Raw genomic sequence first — 25,248 nt, 5'->3', positions numbered from 1 at the left:
ACGTATTGCACTCATCGCCTTTCTGTCCAGCAGCCCCCACTCGTCCGGATCCATCTTATCTGGTTTTTCTTTGAGGGGCTGATGTAGATCTTTTCCATAAAGATAATCCTCGATCTGCATCTTCCAGAAACCGAAATCCGTACCATCGAACTTCTCAATCGTAATCTTTCCGTCGCCCATCGTAACTGCTCCCAATTGATAAACAAGATAATTTTCTCAAAGTAATTCTTTTCTGATGTGGAGGTTCAGTAATTACTGCAACCACAGAGCATACTAAGAATTACAAAAAAAAACAATCACTGTTCACAACGAAATCACTATTCACGATGAATAGTAACAGCACAAGAAAATTATCAGACCGCCACAAACGTGGCTCTGATACCAGTTGTTGGGAAATATACACAAATAATTCCGCCCATTATCAAATCGAAAGCAATATCAAAGATATAAATTATCTAAGACGGGAAAAAAAAATGACACCGATATTTAACGTGGTTCGGCCAAACTGCCTACGTCCACGGACCCACCCCAATATATTAGAGAATCTCACAAAAGGAGGAGTACAACAATACCACACTGTATTTTGTATCTGCCTACGCAGAGGCTATCTCTCAACTCACTTTTATCACTCGTGTATAACTTCCACACTGAAGTTTTCTCTCACAAGATTTTCTCTCTATCTCTCTATCTCTCTATCTCTCTAACTAGAGAATGCTTTGGTTGTGATTTTGGTGTGTTTTACAAATGCTGCGGAGAGGCTCTTTATAGGCAAAAGTTAAGAGGTGGTTGGTGGCAAATGGTGGTAGGTGGCACATGGTGGAGGTAGTTGATGGCTACCTACCTATTTTTGACTAACACTGCCCCGGGATTGGGATCGCCATGTCTCAAATCGAACTTGCATTGGCAAATGTTTTGTGCAAATTTGAATGGGAATTGCCTCTTGGAATGAAGGGAGAAGACATTGATTTCGATTACATTTCTGGACTTGTAATGCATAAGAAGAATGCTCTTCGCCTTGTGCCTAAACTCTTGTTTGCGTAGATTTTAGCTAGAGTATTTAAACAACTTGTCCTAATATTGGCCTTGAATAAATTATAATTTCATATTGGCTAGCTGTAAATGAACAGAGCTATTCGCAAACTATTCGAGATTCAATTCGAAAAAAGCTCGTTTGAAATACGATTCGATAGTAAACGAGCCGAGCTCAAGCCTGATTTCGAGCCCGATAGTTTTGTCAAGACAAGTTCGAGCCTGACAGCACTCGGCTCACTAAGCTCGCGAGCATGTTCGAATTCGATTGTTCGTGACATGTTTGCGAGCCGGTTCAAGCATTCAATAGAGCTAGTACACGAACCTTAAACGAGACGAACTCGAACTCGAGTAACATATTAATTAATAAATATTTTCTAAATTTTTAACGAATTCGAATTCGATACGAACATCTAACAAGCCGAACTCGAGCTTGGTAAGTGGATCACGAGCCGAGTTCGAACAGCTAGATAAAAGCTCGAATCGAGCTCGAACCGAGCTCAAACACCCGAATATTTACACAAGCTGAGCTCGAGTCCATTAGTATTCGACTAGGCCAGACTCATTTACAACCCTACCTACGATCATGCCAGACAAATTTATTGATGGCCTTAATTTGGAACTTTTCGATAACATATAAATAGTTGGATTACCAACTCGAATTTACACTAAGCAAGCAAGTCTCGCCTCTCAAGTAAACTTAAATATTATAAACTTTTTCATGCCATACAAACTTAAATTATGGCTGATATTATTGAAAATCCTAATGATCGATGATCAAGTAGTATTCAAGTTGAAGATGGATTCGTATTTTAAATAAATTAATTATCATAGTATTCATAATTCTCATATTCTAATAATTGTTAATTTATAACATTTACAAGATATTTATAAAAGAATTTTCTAAAAAATATTATTTTATTAATTTATTAAAACTAATGATTTTTGGAATTGACCCAAGTTGGGCCATAAGAAATCCACTCAATGGTAAATAGCGCAATACTTCTTCGTGAATCTCGACTATGTGAATATTGAACATCATAGCCAACGAATAGGAATGAAACTTTATAAAGTTTATCAATATATATTTTTACGTATTATTCGGTTTTGAAAACGAAAACCGTTCAAACAGGTAGAACCAAATGACCTAATGGCTTAACCAACCATTAATTTTTTTTTTTAAATAACTCACAAATTATTTATAAAATACCTAATAAATTAAGGGTTAAGGTGCAGATGCACCTCTAGGGTAGAGGCCCCTAGAGCGTATACCCCTCCATAGTAGATATTGGATCAAATAGGCCTCCGAAGTCCAAAAAATTAAACAATTAAACACAAGGTCTAAACGGCTATGGACGATTCTAAATCTCTTCTTCTGTTTTTGTGTGGACCGCCGGTGGATGAACTTCGGATCGAGGGGCCGGGGGGACCACGATGGGAAACCCACTGCCACACAAAAAGAAACTGGGTGAGGCAAAACCCAACGATCAGCTGGGATAGCTTTGGCGGGGGGTGGGGGGGGGGCAGACAAAAACGACCGTTTAGACCTTGGGTTTAATTGTTTAATTTTTTGAAATTCAGGGGCCTATTTGATTTAATGTCGACTATTGAAGGGTATACGCTTTAGGGGCCTCTCTACCCTAATGGATCTGCACTTTAATTAACCCATAAATTAATTTTGATGAATCTTTTTCTTCTCTTCATAGATATCTTCAATCCTTTATTAAACCTCGTACCTGTTGGGAAAAATTATTATTTAGCTCACGTGTCCATTACCGTAGAGCTTTAAATTGTTACGGCTCCAAACAAAAAATTCCACTTGTTAGGCCACCTCGCATTAATTATTTATCTCACGTGCCATTATATATTACTACAATTATAAATAAACAAATTCTTACCAATTTCCCTTGTGAAATCTACAAGACAAGACACCTCAACAATTAGATATAATAATGCAATTTATTTTAATTTTATTCTTAGCTCTTCCCATAATCCTCATCCTCTACTCCAAAACACAAAACCCTAAGCATGCCCAAAAAGAACTCCCTCCACCGGGCCCACCGCGGCTGCCGTTCATCGGCAATCTGCACCAATTCGACGGCCGATCCCCGCACACGTACCTCCGCCGCCTCTCGAAGCAGTACGGCGCCGTCATGTCCCTCCAGCTCGGATTCCGGCAGCTCGTCGTGATCTCCTCCGCAGAGGCAGTGAAAGAGATCATGAAATCGCACGACACCGTTTTCTCGAGCCGGCCGGCTCTCGCCGCCCTCAGGAGGCTGTCATATGACGGCCTCGACTTTGCGTTCTCGCCCTACACGGAGACGTCGAGGGAGATGAAGAAGATCTCCACCGTGCATCTCTTTAACACGAAGCAAGTTCAAACTTTTCTTCCAATTATCAGAGATGAAGCATCGAAGATGATGGAGAAGATAGCTACAGATGCCTCTTCTTCGGCCGCCACTGATTTGAGTGAGACGATAATGTCATTTGCTGCTAACACCGTCGCTAGAGTTGTATTAGGGAAGAGCTATGGAAATTTCTTCCACCTTCTTCACGATGCAGAGGCTGTTCTTGGGGATTTATTCATGGAGGATTTCTTGCCTTGGCTTCGATGGATTGATAATCTCTCTGGAATGGCGGCGAAGCTGGACAAGATTTTTCAAGACATGGATGCTTTCTGTGAAGAAGTGATTGAAGAGCACATGAATCCGAATAGGCCGAAATCTATGGAAGGAGACATTATCGATGTTATGCTAAGGATGAAAAGAGATGGATCGGCTTCGTTTGATATCACACTTGATCACATCAAAGCACTACTTGTGGTAACGTTTCCATTAATATTTAAGTATGGGAGAAAGGAAAATACCTAGGGGTGGATCAAAATATCGAATAATCGATATACCGCACTTATTGTACCGAAAAAATACCAAAAATACCGAAGTTTTGGTATTACAGTAAATTTTGGTACGGTATTATATCGTACCGAAAATTTTCGGTGTCACAATGGTATCAATTTTTCTCATACCGCGATATACCGATATATACCGATACCGTGGTATATACCGCAGTACCGGTATATCGTACTAAATGAAGTAAATTACAGTATATGCCATAATATTTTGGTAAATTTAAGCATGAAACTTTATACCAATAATTTTGATATACCGTAAAGTACGGTATACTGACTTTCGATACGATATATCGCACTATCGATACGACATCGACATGAGAAAAGTTCGTACCAAAATTATACCGAAGGGTCTAGTATGACAACGGTATGAAAATTCTCATACCGTAATTTACAGTATGATATACGGTATGGCAAAAAAAATTCGGCATACCGTACCGGTTCACCCCTAAAAATACCTATATATATTGGGATAGTAAAAATAAATAAAATACCTATATGACGGCGTTGATGAAGAAGCCTTCGTCGATGAAGAAAGTGCAAGCGGAGATACGGCAGTTGGCCGGAAAGAAAGAGATGATCGATGAAGAAGACATAGAGAAACTCCCATACTTGAGGGCAGTTGTGAAGGATGTTGAATGAAGTTTACTGATTCAAAATAGCAGCTGACTCAGTCTTCATCAGTTAGTTTGTTAGTCTTTGTTAGTCATGGTTTTCCTTATTTTTAGCTATTCTTGTTGAGTAGATCGTGTCACCTTAAGTGGCTAGGATTTCTGATTTTTCTGTTGAGATGCATATCTTTCCGTTGTATTCTTTATGCTTAGAGGGCTTATAAATAGCACCTCATATCAGATGAAATATATCAGCTTTTTTGGAGTCCTCTAAATAACTTGCATTTGTTTCCTTTTGTTTGGTGTTCTCTGCTTCTTGTTCCCAACATTTGTGGTATCCAGAGCCTGGTTTGATGGCCAGCAACGGGAGTTCAATGAGTGCTGCACAACCACTCATACCACTCTTCAAGGGAGAAGGTTACGAATACTGGAGCATTCGTATGATGACTCTACTGAAGTCTCAAGATCTTTGGGACTTCGTAGACCAGGGATTTACAGATCCCGACGAGGCGAACAGGTTGCGGGAGAACAGGAAGAAAGATGCCAAGGCGTTGGCAATCATCCAGCAAGCAGTTCATGATGGTGTTTTCTCACGAATTGCGGCGGCGACCACCTCAAAGCAAGCGTGGTCAGTTTTACAAAAGGAGTTCCAAGGAGGTTCAAAGGTCATTGTTGTGCGATTGCAAGCACTTCGACGTGACTTTGAAACGCTGATGATGAAGAACGGAGAGTCGATCGCTGACTTCTTGTCAAGAGCAACGGCAATAGTGAGTCAAATACGGTCATATGGAGAAAAGATTACGGACCAGACCATTGTTGAAAAGGTACTCAGGAGCTTGACTACAAAATTCGATCATGTAGTAGCTGCAATAGAAGAATCAAAAGATCTATCAATTCTAACATTTGAGGAATTGATGGGATCTCTTCAATCACATGAGTCGAGGATTAACCGATCATTTGAAAAGCCTGATGAAAAAGCTCTTCAAGTGAAAGGTGAATCCTCCAAACAAAAGGAATTCTCTGCGGAAAGAGGACGAGGCAGAGGAGGTTTCCGAGGTCGCGGGCGTGGCCAAGGTCGAGGTCGCGGTAGATCAGACACAAAGCAATCTTCTGGTGGACAGCAAGGCAACAAGAGTCATATTCAGTGCTACAATTGCGGCAAATTTGGGCACGTGAAAGCAGATTGCTGGTCCAAGGAGAAGCAAGTGCAATATGTCCAAGAAGAGGAGGAGGAAAGCAAGTTATTCATGGCTTGTGCAGATGCTGTGGATATGCCAAATGATGTTTGGTTCGTGGATAGCGGATGTTCCAACCATATGTGTACCAGCAAGGAGATATTCAAAGAGCTTGATGAATCTCACAAGATTCAAGTCAGGCTAGGTGACAACAAGGCAATTCAAGTGGAAGGGAAAGGTACTGTAGCAGTGAAGAATAGCCATGGTAAAACCAAACTCATTAATGATGTCTATTTTGTTCCTAACTTAGCACATAATCTACTAAGTGTTGGGCAATTGATGACTACTGGATACTTGTTATTGTTTGATGATGGCTCTTGTGTTATCAAAGAAAAGCAGTCAGGGCAAACTATTGCAAAAGTTTGTATGACAGAGAGTAGAATGTTTCCGCTGCGTGTATCGAACATAAATGAGTATGCACTCGTTTCCAGTACTCAAGATGAGTCCAGATTATGGCATTTGAGATATGGCCATCTCTATGTCAAGGGCTTAAAGCTTCTAAGGCAGAAAGGTATGGTTTTTGGATTGCCTACTATTAATGAGTTTGATCTATGTGAAGGATGTATCTACGGGAAACAAGCGAGGAAATCTTTTCCTACTGGTGTATCATGGAGAGCTTCAAAATGTCTTGAGCTCATTCATGCAGATTTGTGCGGGCCTATGAATACCGAATCGATTGGTGGAAGTCGGTATTTCTTATTACTTACTGATGATTATAGTCGTATGAGTTGGGTTTATTTTATCAAAAATAAATCCGAAGCCTTTGAGAACTTCAGGAATTTCAAGGCAATGGCTGAGAAGCAAAGTGATATGAGTATCAAGATTCTTCGTACAGATAGGGGTGGTGAGTTCTGCTCTAATGATTTTAATCATTTTTGTGAAGTTAATGGCATACGCAGGGAGTTGACAGCACCTTATACACCACAACAAAATGGTGTGGCGGAGCGAAAGAATCGCACTGTTGTGGAAATGGCAAGAAGCTTGCTGAAGTCAAAGCAACTCCCGAATTCTTTTTGGGCTGAAGCGGTTGCCACAGCTGTGTTCTTGCTGAACATATCACCAACGAAGGCTGTCCTAGATCGCACTCCATATGAAGCTTGGGCAGGTTCAAAGCCATCGGTGAGCAATTTGAAAGTCTTTGGATGTGTGGCTTATACGTTGGTCAGCTCTCCGAATCGCCGCAAACTCGATGAGAAATCAGAGAAGTGCATCTTCATCGGGTATCCATCTACATCCAAAGCTTACCGGCTGTATAATCCACTCAATGGCAAGGTTATTATCAGCAGGGATGTGATATTCCATGAAGATGCAAGTTGGGATTGGTAGAGCAACCAAGCAGACTCCCAAATTCAGTTTCCTCCTACCTCAAATATCATTGATCCTTCTCCAAATTCACCTCAAAGTAGTCCCCCAAATTCACCAGAAAGCAGCCCTACAAATTCCCCAAACACTAGCCCCTTAACCTCGCCACATACCAGCCCCATAAATTCTCCAATCACAAATACACCTCGCTCGTCAAATAGCTCCTCAAATTCTGGAACACCACCTCCACGAGGATACAAATCCCTTACTGAACTTTATGAGAGCTGTACATTTGCTCTTATGGTTGCAGATCCAAGTCGTTTCCATGATGTTGTTGGAGAAGAGAAATGGCAGAAAGCAATGGAGGAGGAGATTGCAGCAATCAAAAAGAACAGAACTTGGATGCTTGTGGACTTGCCTGAAAGTAAGAGTGCAATTGGCTTGAAGTGGGTGTTCAAAACAAAGTACAATGTGGATGGGAGTGTGCAGAAACACAAAGCTCGTTTGGTGGCCAAGGGGTATGCGCAGCAGCAAGGCATCGATTTCGAGGAAACGTTCTCTCCGGTTGCTCGCTTCGAAACGGTGAGACTGTTTTTATCCTTCGCTGCGTATCTTAAGTGGCCTATTTATCAACTTGATGTCAAGTCTGCGTTTCTGAACGGAGAGTTGGAGGAAGAAGTTTATGTTGAGCAACCGGAAGGTTTTGTTGTTGAGGGCATGGAGGATAAGGTATATAGGTTGAAGAAAGCCTTATACGGCTTGAAGCAGGCTCCGCGGGCATGGTACAGCAAGCTTGATTCATTCTTTGTGGAAAATGGATTTGAAAGAAGTAGACTTGAGCCTACGTTGTACATAAAGAAGGGAGGTAACAATAGTCTGTTGCTCGTTTGCGTTTATGTCGATGATATCATTTATATGGGGTCATCTTACTCTCTTGTTACTGAGTTCAAAGAGAGTATGATGAATATGTTTGAGATGACAGATTTGGGCTTGCTTAACTATTTTCTTGGGTTGGAAATTAAGCAAGGAGAAGATGATGTGTTTGTCTTCCAGAAAAAGTATGCAGAGGATCTTCTCAAGCGCTTCAACATGACAAATTGCAATGCTGAAATTACTCCAATGAATATCAACGAAAAGTTGCAGCTTGAAGATGGTACCGAGAAAGCTGATGCGAGACGCTTTCGAAGTCTAGTTGGAGGTTTGATTTATTTAACACATACCAGACCTGATATTGTCTTTGCCGTTGGTATGGTTTCCAGATTCATGCATAATCCGTCAAAGCAACATTATGGAGCAGCTAAGAGAATTCTCCGCTATATAGCTGGAACTCAAGACTTTGGAGTTTGGTATTCAAATGTTGCTGAGTTCAAATTGATTGGTTTTACTGGCAGTGATTACGCAGGCTCCTTGGATGATAGGCGAAGTACTTCTGGATTTGTCTTCAACTTTGGGTCAGGAGCAGTAACATGGAGCTCAAAGAAACAAGGAATGACAACGCTTTCGACGGCGGAAGCAGAGTACGTGGCTGCTGCTTCTTCGGCGTGTCAAGCGATGTGGCTTCGGAGGCTATTAGTTGATCTGGATCAAGAACAAAAGGAGGTGACTGAAATTTTCTGCGACAATCAATCAGCTATAGCTATCACGAAGAATCCAGTCATGCATGGAAGAACGAAGCACATCGATGTAAAGTTTCATTTCATAAGGGACTTGGTTAGTGATGGTTCCATTGCTTTGAAGTTTTGCAACACTCATGAACAACTAGCAGACATCTTCACCAAGTCGCTGCCTTCGGAGAAGCACGTCAAGTTCAGAGCTCAGCTGGGAGTATGCAATTATGAATCAAGGGGGAGTGTTGAATGAAGTTTGCTGATTCAAAATAGCAGCTGACTCAGTCTTCATCAGTTAGTTTGTTAGTCTTTGTTAGTCATGGTTTTCCTTATTTTTAGCTACTTGTTGAGTAGATCGTGTCACCTTAAGTGGCTAGGATTTCTGATTTTTCTGTTGAGATGCATATCTTTCCGTTGTATTCTTTATGCTTAGAGGGCTTATAAATAGCACCTCATATTAGATGAAATATATCAGCTTTTTTGGAGTCCTCTAAATAACTTGCATTTGTTTCCTTTTGTTTGGTGTTCTCTGCTTCTTGTTCCCAACAAAGGAGACTTTGAGATTGTTTCCACCTGGTCCACTTTTACTCCCAAGAGAGACTACCAAGAAATGCAGTATAAATGGCTATGAGATTGAAGGTGGAAGTATGGGGTATATCAATGCTTGGGCTATTGCAAGAGACCCCACCACGTGGGAAAATGCAGATGAGTTCTTGCCGGAGAGATTCTTGGCGGCTGAGATCGACGTGAGGGGTCAGAATCCGACGGTGATTCCGTTTGGATTTGGCCGGAGAGGGTGTCCTGGGATTGGAATGGGTATGTCTGCAATCGAACTTGCATTAGCAAATGTTTTGCACAAATTTGAATGGGAATTGCCTCATGGAATGAAGGAGGAAGACATTGATTTCGATTCCGAGCCTGGATTTGGATTGCATAAGAAGAATGATCTTCGCCTTGTTGCCAAAGTTGTGATGTAAAATAAAAGAATTTTACCATATTTATGGTATTCCGAGTCTCCGACTATGAATATATATATCTATATAGTATTCACTCCGTCAGGAAATTAGTCTCTTATTTTATTTTGGGATGCCCCAAAAACATAGTCCACTTTTCTAATTAATATATAGAACTATATAAAAATATTGTTTTTCACTAAATTAACCTTATTTAATGTTTCACTTAAATATGAAAATATTACGTGTTATTGCAAAAATATATCGTATAATTCGTGTTAACTATTCACATATATCATTTTTGGGTAGGAATGTCAATCAGGTCAACCCGATCGAATTCGGGTTAGGTTTATTGGGTTGTCGGGCAATTCAGTTATGATTCATTCGAGTTGCAATTTTTTCATACTAGAAAATCTCAACACTAATTAACAAAAAATTTCCGGGTCTCATGCTAACCAATCTGGTCAGTCGGGCATGAAAATTTATAAAATGAAATTAATATGTTTATCTTTATAATTATATAATTGTAACATCTACTTACGTGATAATTAATCGGTAACTATATCCATATTTTTATTAAATAATTATCAATTTCTAATTTTTACATGTATAAGTTTAAAATAAAAACATAGCGAATCAAATTATGAGTATAACTTTCGAATATGAAATCAAAATATATTTCACAAACATATGAAAAGATCTTGTAGTTGCTAACTTTGAACGAAGTTTGAAAACCAATTAATAAGTCATGCCAACTCATTCATTTTCAAGTGAAGGCATGCCAACTCACTCATTTTTAGGTCAGCCTTTATTGGGCTCAAACTATCCGAGCTGTGATATAAATTTTCAGCCTTTACCTTACCTAATTGTCGGTTTATTCGAGCCAGATTGACATCCCTACCTACCTACCTACATGGTGTAATAATAATCGGAGGCAGCGATGGGACTTCTGCTGCTTTAGTGTGGGCGTTGACGGCGTTGATGAAGATGCCTCCGTTGATGAAGAAAGTGCAAGCAGAGGAGATAAGGCGATTGGCCGGAAAGAAAGACATAGAGAAACTCCCAAGAGAGACTATCAAGAAATGTAGCATAAATGGTTATGAAATTGAAGGTGGAACAATGGTGTATATCAATGTGTGGGCTATCGCAAGAGACCCCGCCACATGGGAAGACACGGATGAGTTCTTGCCGAAGAGATTCTTGGAGGCTGATCTCGACGTGAGGGGTCAGAATCCGACGGTGATTCCGTTTGGATTTGGCCGGAGAGGGTGTCCTGGGATTGGAATCCCCATGTTTGAAATCGAACTTGCATTGGCAAATGTTTTGTGCAAATTTAAATGGGAATGGCAATGCATAAGAAGAATGCTCTTCCCCTTGTTCCTAAACTCATTTAGTAAAGCTTGATAAATAAACGGATCGAACGTGAGCTTGGTAGTTAGCTCGTTAAGTAATTTAGTTTGAAAATATAATAAATTATTACTAGGTACAATTTACATTTATATACTCCTATAATTAGTAATGATTGTAACAAATTTCTAACTAACTCTACAAATAAGAAAATAATTAATTACTTATTATGTTATTATGAAGTAAAGTAATTTATTTTCAAAATAGAACAATTAATTTTTTGATCATAAATTTAGATTGTTCGTTTAAGCTCGTGAGCCTTGAAGTATTCGATAAATAAACTTCAAGATTCAACATGATGATAAATAACTAAACTTGAGCTTAATAGTACGTATTCGTCTCAGCTTGATTAGATTAACCCCTAATTACGAAAATACTTTAACCAATTCTTATTATTATCAATACTAATAGAAAAAGAGCCTAAGGCATCCTAAGGCACAACTTGTGGATTGCTTATTTAATTTTACCCCTATTACATATTTTATTTTAAGGCTATTTTACATATTACTCCCTTCGTCCCTAAAATAACTTCCTCTTTTTCCATTTTGGGACGTCCCCCAAATAACTTCCTCTTTATTTCTTTCCATTTTTGGACACCTACCCCACCACTAATAATACTTTATTTATTCTTACTTTTCACTTTTCATCACTCCCAATACTAATTATAACACTTTTCACAACTTCTAATAATAATTATATCAGTTTTTCTCCACTATCAATACATTTTACAATTTTTCATTAAAACTCGTGCGGTCCCCAAAGAAGAAGCCATTTCAGGGACGGAGGGAGTATATATTAATAAGAATATATTAATTCATTAAATATTACACATAATCTATGTGATATCTATCTATAGCTATTGATAGGGCTTATAATAGGGCTTATAGATAAATATATCAATTCAATAAATTATCTAATAAAAGTAATGAATTAATAGACTTTCTAAAATAATAGATTATCAAATAAAAAACATTAATTACACGTACGTTCTTTCTGCTAGTAGATAATAAACGAGCATATATGTAAATAATAGATTTTTATGTTTGATATAAAGCCTCATATTCAATTCATGAATCAGAGGCATCATTATCCCTTACACTTAAGCTTGCACACACACCACATACAAATGCCATCTATATCTACAACATAAACACTAACATATACTCCATAGCAGCCTCTGCCCCAATTGCGGCAACGCTCTCCTCCGCCTCCTCTTTCATCGCTACTGAACCCTCCTTCCCCTGCTCCCGCTCCCTCGCCATCCCCTTCTTCCGCTTCAATCCCAGCCGTGTCCACCCGGCGTCTTTTTTCTTCATTTTTAGGTGGGCCAAGACTAAGAAGGGCGGCGGCAACAACGCCGTTTCCCAATCAGTAGTGTAACGATGCTCTTAGGAATACCACCTGCTGCAACAATGTGTGCTTTTGGAAAACAAACACAGCATGACATATCGCAACCACATTCTGGTACAGATCTCCAAGTTAGCAAAATAAAAACCAGCAGTTTCAATACAAGTTTTAGCAAAACTGCATTCCAAAAAATAAAAAGTTTACAGTCTCTTATGCAAAAAGAATGGTATGTTGGCCAAAAAAACACAAGGAAACACACAATAATATTATAACTGTATTGATATTATCACGCTGTCGATATCACTAACCTCGTATCAAGAAGAAATGGAGTATGACACAGTATCCTTGGGAGCAAGATACATCATCAATTTGAGGAAGAAATCATCTCCACTCTGTTCAATTGGCACCGAAGAAGTTGGAGAATCTGCTGATAATCCCTTTTGGCGCATTTCTTCCACGAATGATGTTGCCTTGTGAAACTCATTTTGCTTTAGCAAACTTCGGATGATAATGTTGTATGTTACACGATCAGGCTCACAGCCACGGTTCTTCATCTCTACAAGCAAACGTTCTGCCTCCTCCACATATTCTTCTCGACAAAGTGAATCAATGATCATTGTATATATCCAAACATTAGGCTGCAAACCTTTAGAAGGAAGTTCCCTCAAAAGATCTCTTGCAACATCACGTTTGCCATTTTTGCATAATCCATCAATTAGCGAGCCATAAATGACTATGTCAGGAGTAAATCCTTTCACATTAATCTTGTGGAGTAACGAAAGAGCTTCATCAATCTCCCCATTCCAACACAACCCATCCAATAATATACTATATGTATGCAAGTCGGGATGTATGTGTTGAGCTTCCATATCCTCAAAAAGCTTCCACCCCTCAACAAATCTATCTTTCCTAAATAATGCATGTATCATGGTATTATAAGTATGTGCATTATGCTTCAAACCTTTACCTGGAATTTCAAGAAAAAGAAGCCAAGCTTCATCGTGGCTCCCTTTCTTGCAATATCCATTGATTAAGCTACCATAGGTAACAACATTGGGTTTAAGGCCCCTCCCTACCATGAGATCGAGTAGTTTCTTCCCTCTCTCAATTTCACCTTTCAAACAAAACCCATCAATAAGCGAAGAATATGTGATGACATTGGGAAAAATATTTTGTTGCGTCATAGTTTTCAATATCTTCCCAGCCTCTTCCATCTTTCCTTCTTTGCAAAATCCGTCAATTAACGCACTATAACTCCAAACGTCGGCTTTGAAGCCACTACTTTCTAATCTAAGAAGCTGTTCATGGGCTGCCATGACTTGTCCAACTTTGCACAACCCATCTATAATATGCAGAATCATAACACCATTTGGCTCGCAAAGATTTAAATCCAGAACCTTTTCAAACAATTTCACAGCTTCGGCCTCCTTATCATTCATAAAAAACCCTTTAATGAGAGTGGCGATAGTCGCGACATTTGGTTCGTAACCAATCTTAAAAAAGAATCCCATTATAGCAACACCAGAGTTTATATCTTTCAAGAGACAACAACAGTTGAGAGCAATAGTCATCGTGTAAACATCAACAGGGACACCCATCCTAAGCATTTCATCGAACACATAAAGGGCAAAAGTGTATTGCTCAATCTTTACACTAACACTCATAAGTTTATTATACGCGAGAACAGGAGCCTCCAGCCGCATACTCTTCATTCTTTGAAACAATTCAATAGCATCATTCAATTCTTTAACACAACCGCAATCGATGCTGGGACGGTTAGGTTGAAAAGCCTTGGAAGAGAAGAGAGAGAACGGAGGAGAGATAATACCCAATTTATGCGACCATCGATTCAGAAATCCTCTTCCATGAATGAGATCGATTGCAGAAACAGCTGCTCTTCTGCTCATCATTCTTAATCGGCGGCGAGATTTTAATGTGAAGAAAGGGAAACTGCGAGATTGCGCTGAGATTTAATGTGAGGAAAGGGAGACTGCGAGATTAGATCTGAACAAAGGTAGCAAGTGAGAGAGAAGGGTTTCAATAAATATAAAAACTCAGTCAAATATTTTATATTTATAAACTAATTTCAACAATCACCATTAGAATTGTTCTTTCAACGAAAAAAAATATAAATTCAGTTAAATATCTATAAATTAATTTCAACAATCATCACCATAATTATCTTTAATTATTTATATTAAAATTCAGTTTTTCAAGTTGGGTTTAGTGTGTATATGGGTGGTTTTTGAAGTAGTGCATCTGTATTTATTTATTTTAATTTCCAATTTTAAGTTTAGAAAAGTGTATATGGATAGTATCAAATACAAATTTAAGAATAATAAGGTGAAAAAATAGAGTCTAACTTTATCAAAATAAATTTAAGCATATATAACGTGCCCATCATTGATATAACAATTTTAATTAAAGTAAGATAATTTAATTAAAGTAATTCTCTTTTCTAATTAAAATTATCACATCAGTAATGGGTAGGTGATCGGTTTTGCACCTCGATTATCAAGTTTACTTAATTAATTAATTGGAAGCTCTCCATCACCAAATCATAGAGCTATAAATAGTTTTTAGTCTCCAAAACTAGTTATTAGGCCACCAGACCATGTCCAAAATTAATATATTAGCCATGTAGCTATAAATAGTTTCATTATTATAGAACTGCGTGGCTTTACTAAAACCATAACTCTAATCAACTTGTTAAATTTATTTGCATTCCTTCAAGATTTTCCTATTAAACTCTTTCACGAGTAGGGATGGCAAGGGCCGGATCTGGATCGGATCTCATCAATATCAGATCCAGATCCGTTTTTGTTTATCAGATCCAGATCCGTGAATCTGAAAGTTTTGGATCCAGATCCAGATCCGTTATATCCGCAGGTCCAGATCCATGGATCTACTGTTTTTAAATTAAATTAAAAAAAAATCATAAAATCAATATCTAATTTCCATCATGAAAAATATTGCACAAAATACATTCATGCAATACAAATTCTTTGCAAAGTAATTCTAATTTGTCTATTATTTTTAATTTTTAATATATCTAATATTATTAATAAAATAAATATAAAAAATAAATAATACTCCCTCCGTCCCTGAAATGGCTTCCTCTTTGGGGACGGCACGGGTTATAATAAAAAGTTGTAAAGTGTATTGATAGTGGAGAAAAAGTGATATAATTATTATTGGAAGTTGTGAAGAGTGTTATAATTAGTATTGAGAGTGGTGAAAAGTGAAAAGTAAGAATAAATAAAGTATTATTAGTGGTGGGGTAGGTTTCCAAAAATGGAAAGAAAGAAATAGGAAGTTATTTGGGGGACGTCCCAAAATGGAAAAAGATGAAGTTATTTTAGAGACGGAGGGAGTATAATTATTTAAAACGGATCCACGAGTCGGATCTGGGTCGGATCCGGATCTCAAATTTCAAGATTCAGATCCAGATCCGTTTTAAAAAATGAGATCCAGATCCAGATCCAGATTCGCGGATCCAAAAAATTGAGATCCAGATCCGTAACCACGGATCTGGACCGGGTTCAGGATCCATTGCCATCCCTATTCACGAGGCCAACATTACAACTTTTGATATATTTTCATATGGCAAGTTTTCCCGTACGTGCCATGCATCTGTCGCGCCTACCTCGCCCCTTTCCCATCCGATAAAATATAATTTATTATTATTAAAAGTGTTATTTGCATGGACTAAAAGTGTCGTGCCTAATATATCTTCTTTTTTATAAAAAAAAATATCATTTGTGAAGTATCATTTACATTTAAAAAAATATATCAATTATTGTTAATAAAAATATAATTTGATATCATGTTTTATGTGCATGATTTTATTTATTATTGAAAAAAGTAGTTCATATGTCCCATTAATAATGTCACAATTTTTTTGGGCATGAAAATTTTAAAAAAAAGGTGTTTAGATTGTGAAGTGGATCGATGGATCGAGACCATTTATTTAATGATTGTAAAATGAGTAATGAAGCATATTTTATTTTTATAATATGTCATTATTAATGAGATAAACGATGGATAAAAGAAATTGTTTTATTATGAGTAAGATGAAGAGAGTATCATTTATATATAGTAATTGGATGAAGCAAGATAGGGCGGTGGCGACATCAAAGCACTACTCATTGTGGTAATGTTTTCCTCTAACTTTTCCAGTAGTGATACTAAGAAATGTGTCCCTAAAAATAATTATTATATTTAAAAGGTATAATTGCATAGAATATCACCAACTTTGAGGAAAATCCAAATTCCCCACCATCTTTAAAAAATCCACAAAATATCAAATACTTTCAAAGTTGTCCAATCTCCCCACATTCATCTTTATGATAATTACAAATCTACCCAACATTCAGACAAATTATAAAAAAGACCCCATTTCAAACAAGAAACAATAGGGCCGGATGGCCCTATTGGTGATTGAAACTTAAATTTTGTCCACAAAATTTAAAACATCAATATTTGGCCATCTTTTATGTGCTCTACCTAATTTACCCTTTAACCCAATAGATCCAACAACTTTCTTTGACCCGGATCCAGATTTAGGGATTAACACATGCCTTGTCTACCCCCCAGACCCCCGACCCCACCCACCCCCCCACCCACCCACCCCCCCTACCACCCACCCCAAGCCAAAAAAAAAAAAAAAAATTTTATTTCCCCTGCTTGTCTACCCCCCAGACCCCCGACCCCACCCACCCCCCACCCATCCACCCACCCCCCCACCACCCACCCCCAAGCCAAAAAAAAAAAATTTTTTTTTTACTTCCCCTGCCTTGTCTACCCCCCAGACCCCAGACCCCCGACCCCACCCACCCCCCACCCACCCCCCCACCACCCACCCCCAAGCCAAATTTTTTTTTTTTTTTTACTTCCCCTGCCTTGTCTACCCCCCAGACCTCCGACCCCACCCACCCCCCACCCACCCCCCCACCACCCACCCCCAAGCCAAAAAAAAAAATTTTTTTTTTTTTTTACTTCCCCTGCCTTGTCTACCCCCCCAGACCCCGACCCCACCCACCCCCCACCCACCCACCCACCCCCAAGCCCAATTTTTTTTTTTTTTACTTCCCCTGCCTTGTCTACCCCCCAGACCCCCGACCCCACCCACCCCCCCCCACCACCCACCCCCAAGCCAAATTTTTTTATTTTTTTTACTTCCCCTGCCACGTCTACCCCCCAGACCCCCAACCCCTCCCACCCCCCCCACCCCATGCCAATAATTTTTTTTTTACTCCCACTGCCCTGCCTACCCCCTGACCCCCGACCCTACCCCCCCACCCACCCCCAAGTCAAAAGGAACTTTTTAAACACTTCCCCTAGGGTTTAGATATTCCATTTAGGGTTTAGATTATCCATTTAGGGTTTAGATGTTCCATTTAGGGTTTAGATTATCCATTTAGGGTTTAAATGTTCCATTTAGGGTTTAGATGATGTTGTTGTTTCTATATTTGTTCTGCATGTTTGGCACTTATGGCACTATTAGTGCCATAAGTGCTAAAAAGACCATTTTACTTTATTTTATTTTGAATTTTCGTTGGCACTCCATAAAATAAAATAATAAAGTAAAATTTTTTGGCTTGGGGGTGGGTGGGGTCGGGGGTCTGGGGGGTAGACAGGGCAGGGGGAGTAAAAAAAAATTTCGTTGGCACTTATGGCACTATTAGTGCCATAAGTGCCATAAAATAAAATAATAAAGTAAAAGTTTTTGGCTTGGGGGTGGGTGGGGTGGGTGGGGTCGGGGGTCTGGGGGGTAGACAGGGCAGGGGGAGTAAAAAAAAATTTCGTTAGTGCCATAAGTGCCAAGCTTGGCACTTATGGCACTAATAGTGCCATAAGTGCCTAACCCGACCCGCGTGCCTGATCCTACCCGGCACGCGACCCGCGCTCCTGACCCTACCCAGTCCGCCCAATTAAGGGCAAAAACGTCCCAAAGCTATAAAAATGGCCAAAATTTGTGTTTTTTCAATGTGTGGCCATAAATTGTGTTTTATGCTTCATTTTGGCTACTTCAAAATTTTACTCTTCAAACAAAGAACCCCAACATGCTTTCATTCAAGGCAAAATTACCCAAAATTATTATGCAATAATCAAAATATGGCCCAACATGCTTCCGTAACACTTCAAAATAATTCAAACATAAATCAACAGTATACCTTCCGTCGACTGGTCACCTTCAGGAGCTTTTGTCGCGTTTTACGGACTTCCTGCCCTTCAGCCTTCGTCCAACCACGCACTCGCAAGAGATGGTTGCAACCTTCTTCCTTCACTGTGTTTCGGCTTTCGCTGAATGGTCACCTTCAGGAATCAGTTTCCCTCCTTCACTGTGTCTCGACGTTAAATACTTTTGTTGATAAATGAAAAGAAAATATTTTTACTCAACCGGAAATTGGGCTAAGAGCATCCACAATGGTTACACGATAGCCATTACACGATAGGGCTATCGTGTAAATGAGCTATCGTGTAACCGTTGCGGGAGAGGTTTACACGAGGGCTACACGTTCTATCGTGTAGCCCTTTAAACGGTAATATAGAGAAAATGGAAATTCGAATTTTAAATCAAAATTTGTAGGCTTTGACTGCTTTGACTCCTCGGTTTGTGTGCCAAAATTTGACCGTTTGAATTTTTTTTTTTTTTTTTTCAATTTTTCTTCTCTTTATAACTACATCTTCCTCCTTCCTCTTCCTCACTTTCACTCTACAATTCTCTTTCTTCTTTCAATTTCTTTCATTCTTGTTCCTCTTTCAAGCGCTTTCATCTTATTTCTTCCGACAATGGCGGAATCCGACCACGGTTCTTCGTCTGATTCATCCGACGGTGTAGCTAATGCGATCATGGAGGAGATAGAGTTGCAGAAACAACTGCTTGCTCACATCTATGGCCAGCCGGCTCCGGAGGCGGGACGTGTGAAACGTCCCCGATCTTACGTCCACCGTGATAGAGAGGAAGCCCACCTACGTCTTATGCAAGACTACTTCCACGACAATCCGACGTACGGACCTACATTTTTCCGGCGGCATTTTCGAATGCAGAAGGAGCTTTTCTTGCGCATCGTGGAGGCTGTTCAAGGTGTAGATACTTTCTTCCACATGACCACTGATGCAATAGGTCGGGACTCTCTTTCCCCGTTGCAGAAATGCACGTCGGTTATCCGCCAGTTAGCCACCGGGCTCTCTGCGGATACTTTTGACGAGTATCTCAGAGTCGCCGACTCCACCGGGCGTGTATGCCTCAAGAAGTTCTGCAAGGCGGTCATCCGGGCTTTTGGAGCCCATTATCTACGCCGTCCAACGCCGAAGGACATCACACGCCTTACCCAGATGCACGAGGTGCGACACGGATTTCTCGGGATGCTCGGGAGTCTTGATTGTATGCATTGGGGGTGGAAGAATTGCCCAAAGGCGTGGCACGGCGCCTACACACGCGGGGATCAGGGAGAGCCCACCTTGATATTGGAAGTCGTTGCATCCCACGATCTGTGGATTTGGCATGCCTTTTTTGGTGTCGCTGGTTCGAACAACGACATCAACGTTCTCAACCAGTCGCCTCTCTTCGCCGACGTGTTGGATGGAACTTCCCCGCCTGTGCTCTTTCAGGCGAACCAGCGCTACTACCAGATGGGCTACTACTTGTGCGACGGCATATATCCAGAGTGGCGTTGCTTCGTCAAGAGTCCACCGATGGCGACAAATCAGAAGGAGGCGAGGTTCAAGAAGATGCAAGAATCGGCACGGAAGGATGTTGAACGTGCCTTTGGAGTCCTTCAAGTACGGTGTGGAATAATTCGCAGTCCCGCGCGGAATTGGTACTTGGAGCACCTCCGGGACATCATGCTGTGTTGCATCATTCTCCACAACATGATTGTGGAGCACGAAGGTGAAGGAGCAACCAATTGGAGAGATGACGACGCGGGACATGGGGCGTCTAGCAGTGACTCGACGGAGAGTGGTCGAGCAACCCCCGTTTCATTCGAGGAATATGTCCAAAGAGATGTCCTTCTTCGAGATAGGCAGTTGCACGCCGCGCTCCAATATGATTTGATGGAGCATGTTTGGGCACGTTTCGGACCTCTAGGGCCGGAATAGTTATTTGTAGTATTTATTTTTATTTTATTAAATTTTATGTAATTTTTAGGAATTTAAAAATTAATGCAATTTAAATTTGAAGTAAATTGTGTAATTTAAATTTATGAAATTAAACTTAAATGAAAAATGAAAAAATCAAAACTAATTCTATCATGTAAGCTATCATGTAACCCCACTGCAGCATCTTTACACCATGTGGTCCCCCCATCATAAAGTAGGCTATCATGTAAGCTATCATGTAACCCCATTGCGGATGCTCTAAAATATAGCGTTAAGAGAGGAATTATAAAATACTTATTTTATTTCATAATAATCTCCCTAAGGGAGGAGACTAACTTGTTTAGCTACTCATAGTAGCTAATTCTTGTATACATAAAATAAAAGAAACTAAAACTAGAATTGAAAAACTTTGAAAACAAAATTTAAAATACAAAGATAGTTTTTCTGAAGAGAGAGTGTGTTGTGTGAGTAAGGTTGTGAAAATTTTCGATGATCTCTTCTCTCCAGAGCTTGGGATTATATAGAGGTTTGATCCCCTCTATAATTGCTTGGTAGTTGGCCTTGGATTCTTTCTTTGTGGCCAGCTAACTTGAATGTGACATCCACCTTCTTTTGTCGGCCATGATTACCGACACTAGTTAGTGCCTTCACATGGAGTTGAACCTTCCTTTATCCTTTTGTAATAATGGTTTGGGGAGGTCCCTCCGCTTTTTCCTCCACTCAGCATTGTCTTATGCTTTTGGTGAGTGGTGCTTTTCTGGTCCCATCCTCCATTATTCAGTTGATAATGCTGCGAGGGGCCAGCTTACAACTTTTCCACCATCCTTTGTCTTCTTTTGATGAGTGGAGCTCCTGTAGAATTACCCACTTTGGTCAGTGGGTAGTTGGCCTGCATTATTATCCACCCACTTTCGTCGTTTCTCTTTTAGTGGGTGGTCCTCCTGTCTTGAGTCACATGACTCCCTTTTCTTTGTCGGGCCCCTTACTTTTTTGGTGCCCGAGGTGCTCGTCCCCGTGGAGTCTTGTGCTCCTCGTACTCGTCGGACCGGAATTTCTTCTTGTTAGGCTTTGGGAAAAAGCCTTTGCCGAACTCCGGTTCTTTCTGCGTCGGACACTCCGTGCAGATGTGATCTGTCCAATGGCCTAAATGAGCCATATTACAGAACTTGTGACGAGTTTCCTTGCTTCCCGCCACTTTGTTTCGCCAAAGAGTCAGCCTTTTTTCTTCAAAGGCCTTCTCCGCGAAGCTTGTAGTTTTTCGCGTCATAGAATTTAACAGGAAAGATCCAAGTCCTGCGTTGTGAGAGAACTTGAACTGGTACTTTACTTTGTTCATCTCTGTGAGACAGACCCATAGTCCCCATGCACGTCTCGTGGAAATTTGATCTTCCGTGAATGTTGTGACAATGGAAACTTCATGATTAGGTGCCTTAATTCGGTTTAAGGCCTCCGTATCGGGTCTCCGAAGCTTGATAAAATGGAAAGCTTCATGATTCCCTTTACCTGCTGGTTCTGGAGCTGCACTGAGAAAATATAGCTCCAGGACATCTCCTCGGTTAAAAACTGGTTGTTCGCCCAAGCATCATAAACTATCTCTTGGATCCACCTGAGTAGACCCTTAATTTCGCTAAATGTTGGCGAAGTAGTATAGACTGAGGCTAATGCCCCGAATTCATACCACTCTTTGACCTTGACAAACATGGTTTTCGTACCTCAATTCCACATGATTTGTTGTCATTTCCCTTCATATTTGATAACACTCATGTTTCCATGGTTTTTAGTGTTCATATGATATTATTTTATAGGAAATTGAGTGTTGGATGATTGTTTTGTGCTTAATTTGCTTTATCTTTTTGAAACATGATTCTTACTTGAACTTTGAAGGAAATTTCAGGTTTATTGAGTTCGAATTTGGAAAACTTATCTGAAATAGAAGTTGTATATCGTCTCGATACGAGTTCGTGAGCGTAAACGGATCATAAATCGGAGTTCGGACGAGAAAGTTATGACTAAAACAAGAAAGTCGCGCGCTGCAGCGAAACGGCGGCGACACCGCGGCGACCGGGCGGCGACCGCCGCCCGAAGAAGGAATTTTGTGACCCAGCCGGCGACCGCCGCGCAGCCCGCCGAGAAATCGGTGTGGCTGGCGATCGAGCGGCGCCCGCCGGGCGCCCGCCGCGTGCAGAAGGAAAATAAAGAAGGAGGCGGCGACCGGCGGGTGCCCGCCGTGCGACCGCCGCGAGTCCGGGTTTTTGCGTTTTTATTCGTTTTTCAAAGTCTTTTCGAGCTCAAACTCTGTAGTTTTACCCTGACACTATATATAGGTCTTCTTTGCACCTATTCAGGGTTCCCAGCTTTAGTTTTTTAGTTCTTAACATTCATATTTCAGTTTTATAGCTTTAGAACTTTTTAGCTTTCCAGTTTTCAAGGCTTGGATCAAGATTGAAGATTCAAGCCGCTACAATAGTTTTCATTCAGTTTTTATTTAATTTAGTTTTTACAATTGCGTTCAATTTAATTATGTTTATGCTTTCTTTTATTATGTCTGGCTAGTTTCCTTTAGCTGATTCTAGGGTTTGTAAATAGTTAATTAGGTTCATGTGATTTATTTGTTAATACCTTTGTGCCTTCCAGTTTATGATTCATAATTCCTGGTGCTTAATTTCTTGTGAATTATCTGATCAATAGTTTGCATGTTTAGCTATTCGGTTTGAGACCTAGCGGAGATAACTGTTTAGTGGATTCAGGAATGTATGATATGATTTTAACCTTGAGACCTAGCGGAGATAGGTGGATCATAGGGAGCTATTCTTATGAGCTATTGGGAGTTAGTAGATTTTCTTGAGACCTAACGGAGATAGATAATTTACTAATCTACGATCGTTGCTGCTCTAGCGAGAGTGATTGATTAATTAAGTGATCTCTCATCATAACTGGATTAAACTGGTACATAGGATTAATAGATTAATTATGTAGATTTAGTTAATGAATTTACTACCCTAGGATCAGTTGTCTTTATTATTTGATATTTCTTACGTGTTTAGATTTATTGCGTTTTAGTTTTAGTTAATTAAATCTTCTTCATAATCGTTTACCTGCATACTGTGAGAGTCTGTTTAGGGAATAGATAGAGTGATTTCGTTTTACAGTCTCTGTGGATACGATACTCTGCTTGCTATTTCTGTGTTACAATTACACTGTTTAGTTGCAGTTTTTGTTGCTATAAAAATAGTGATCAACTTTTTGGCGCCGTTGCCGGGGACTGTTTAGATTTTGCTTTAATATTTCCAATAGGACTTTATAGTACTGCAAGTTTTTTTTGTTTTTATTTTTCTTTTCTAACTTTTATAAGTTGTTTTTCTGTAGGTTGCGTATGAACACTAGATCTCAAGGAAATCCTCTTGTTGAGTTTGACCCTGAAATCGACAAGACCTTGCGCAATCTTAAGAAGCAACAGAATCAAGTTGAGGATAATACGATGGCTACTCCAGAGCAGATCCAAATTCGAGCTCTGCAAGAGCAGTTGAAGAAGCTGCTTGACGCACAGGAGACGATAGAGGCTCCGAAACAACCAGCCATAAATGAAGCGTTCATACCACAGTATGTGTACCAGGAGCCCCCACGTGTGAACGTTACCAACTTTGAGCTGAAAACGGGTCTGATCACGATGGTTCAACAGAGCCAATATGGTGGACAGGCGATCGAAGACCCTAATGCGCACCTGGCACATTTCCTGGAGCTGTGTAGCACGGTGAAGATGAATGGTGTCCCTGATGACATTATCCGTCTTCGTCTTTTTCCCTTTTCACTGCGGGATAAGGCGAAGTCGTGGTATCATACGCTGCAGCTGGGAAATAATGTCGTGTGGGAGGACTTGGCTCATGCATTCCTACGCAAGTTCCATCCGCCTGGCCTTACATTGAAGTTGAAGATGGACATCGTGCAGTTTCAACAGTACGATGGAGAAAAGCTAGCGGAGACTTGGGAGCGGTATCAGGAGAAGCTCAGAAAGTGCCCAAGCCATGGATTTGATGAAGGCACACTAGTGATAATGTTCTACAATGCCTGCGGGGAGCGTACAAGGATGCACATGGATACAGCTGCAGGTGGCTCTATACTTCAGAAGAGCAGCTCTGATGCATGGAACATTATTGATAGTATGGCTTCTACAAGCTACCAATGGCCATCTGAGCGAATACAATTGAAGAAGGTTGCAGCTGCTTCCAGTTCTGATCCTATTGCAGCAATGGTCACTCAACAAGCAGCGATGGCTACGCAGCAGTCAGCAATGGCTACACAGCTGGCAGAGTTGACTACAAAACTTGGTGAATTGAATGTTGGACGTCCTGAGCAAGCTGTGATAGATCCGTCAGTCATGGAAGATGTAAATTTTGTGAATGGCAGAAACTATGAGAATTTCCAGCGAGGACAGCCAGGAATGTACAACAGAGGGCAGCAGTTTCAGCAGCAGTTCCAGCCAGGAGCACGCCCGCATCCTAACCTTTCTTACGGCAATCCGAACAATGCTTTGCAGCCTCCACCTGGATTTTCTGTGTCTAGCGGAGGAGTTATCAATGAGCCAAAGAAAGATTCGATGGAAGACATGATGAAGCAGGTGTTAGGAAAGATAGGTGGTTTGGAAACGAATGTAGGTGCATGGAAGACCAATATGGAGACCCAAGTGAGTCAATTAGGAAATCATGTTTCAGCATTGTCCAAGCAAGTGCAGATATTGGAGACTCA

At 40.3% G+C, this 25,248-nt stretch overlaps 3 protein-coding genes across 5 annotated transcripts; 2 read left to right on the top strand and 1 right to left on the bottom strand.

Moving 5' to 3' along the window:
- The first annotated feature begins 2,981 nt into the window (after positions 1-2,981).
- On the top strand, positions 2,982-3,899 carry LOC130998709 (6,7,8-trihydroxycoumarin synthase-like). The gene has a single exon (XM_057924120.1). It carries the CDS (start codon positions 2,982-2,984, stop codon positions 3,897-3,899), a length of 918 nt encoding a protein of 305 aa, XP_057780103.1.
- Positions 3,900-9,339: 5,440 nt separating this feature from the next.
- LOC130998708 (cytochrome P450 71A1-like) lies at positions 9,340-11,049 on the top strand. Its single transcript, XM_057924119.1, has 2 exons — positions 9,340-9,665; positions 10,533-11,049. The coding sequence occupies exons 1-2, from the start codon at positions 9,340-9,342 to the stop codon at positions 11,047-11,049; spliced, it is 843 nt and encodes a 280-aa protein (XP_057780102.1).
- Positions 11,050-11,991: 942 nt separating this feature from the next.
- LOC130999254 (pentatricopeptide repeat-containing protein At1g62720-like) lies at positions 11,992-14,438 on the bottom strand. Of its 3 annotated transcripts, none has more exons than XM_057924764.1 (2): positions 12,708-14,438; positions 11,992-12,576 (listed from the first exon to the last, which is right to left on the bottom strand). In XM_057924764.1, exon 1 carries the CDS (start codon positions 14,307-14,309, stop codon positions 12,714-12,716), a length of 1,596 nt encoding a protein of 531 aa, XP_057780747.1. In that variant the 5' UTR covers positions 14,310-14,438; the 3' UTR covers positions 11,992-12,576; positions 12,708-12,713. The 3 variants fall into 3 exon arrangements, with proteins under 3 accessions (XP_057780747.1, XP_057780748.1, XP_057780746.1); XM_057924765.1 differs by having other exon boundaries at positions 11,992-12,524; XM_057924763.1 differs by having other exon boundaries at positions 11,992-12,513; positions 12,708-14,437.
- Positions 14,439-25,248: the final 10,810 nt, after the last annotated feature.

This window comes from Salvia miltiorrhiza, chromosome 8 (genome assembly GCF_028751815.1).
Source record: "Salvia miltiorrhiza cultivar Shanhuang (shh) chromosome 8, IMPLAD_Smil_shh, whole genome shotgun sequence".
NCBI lineage: Eukaryota > Viridiplantae > Streptophyta > Magnoliopsida > Lamiales > Lamiaceae > Salvia > Salvia miltiorrhiza.
This window is presented reverse-complemented; position numbering and strand designations above follow the sequence as displayed.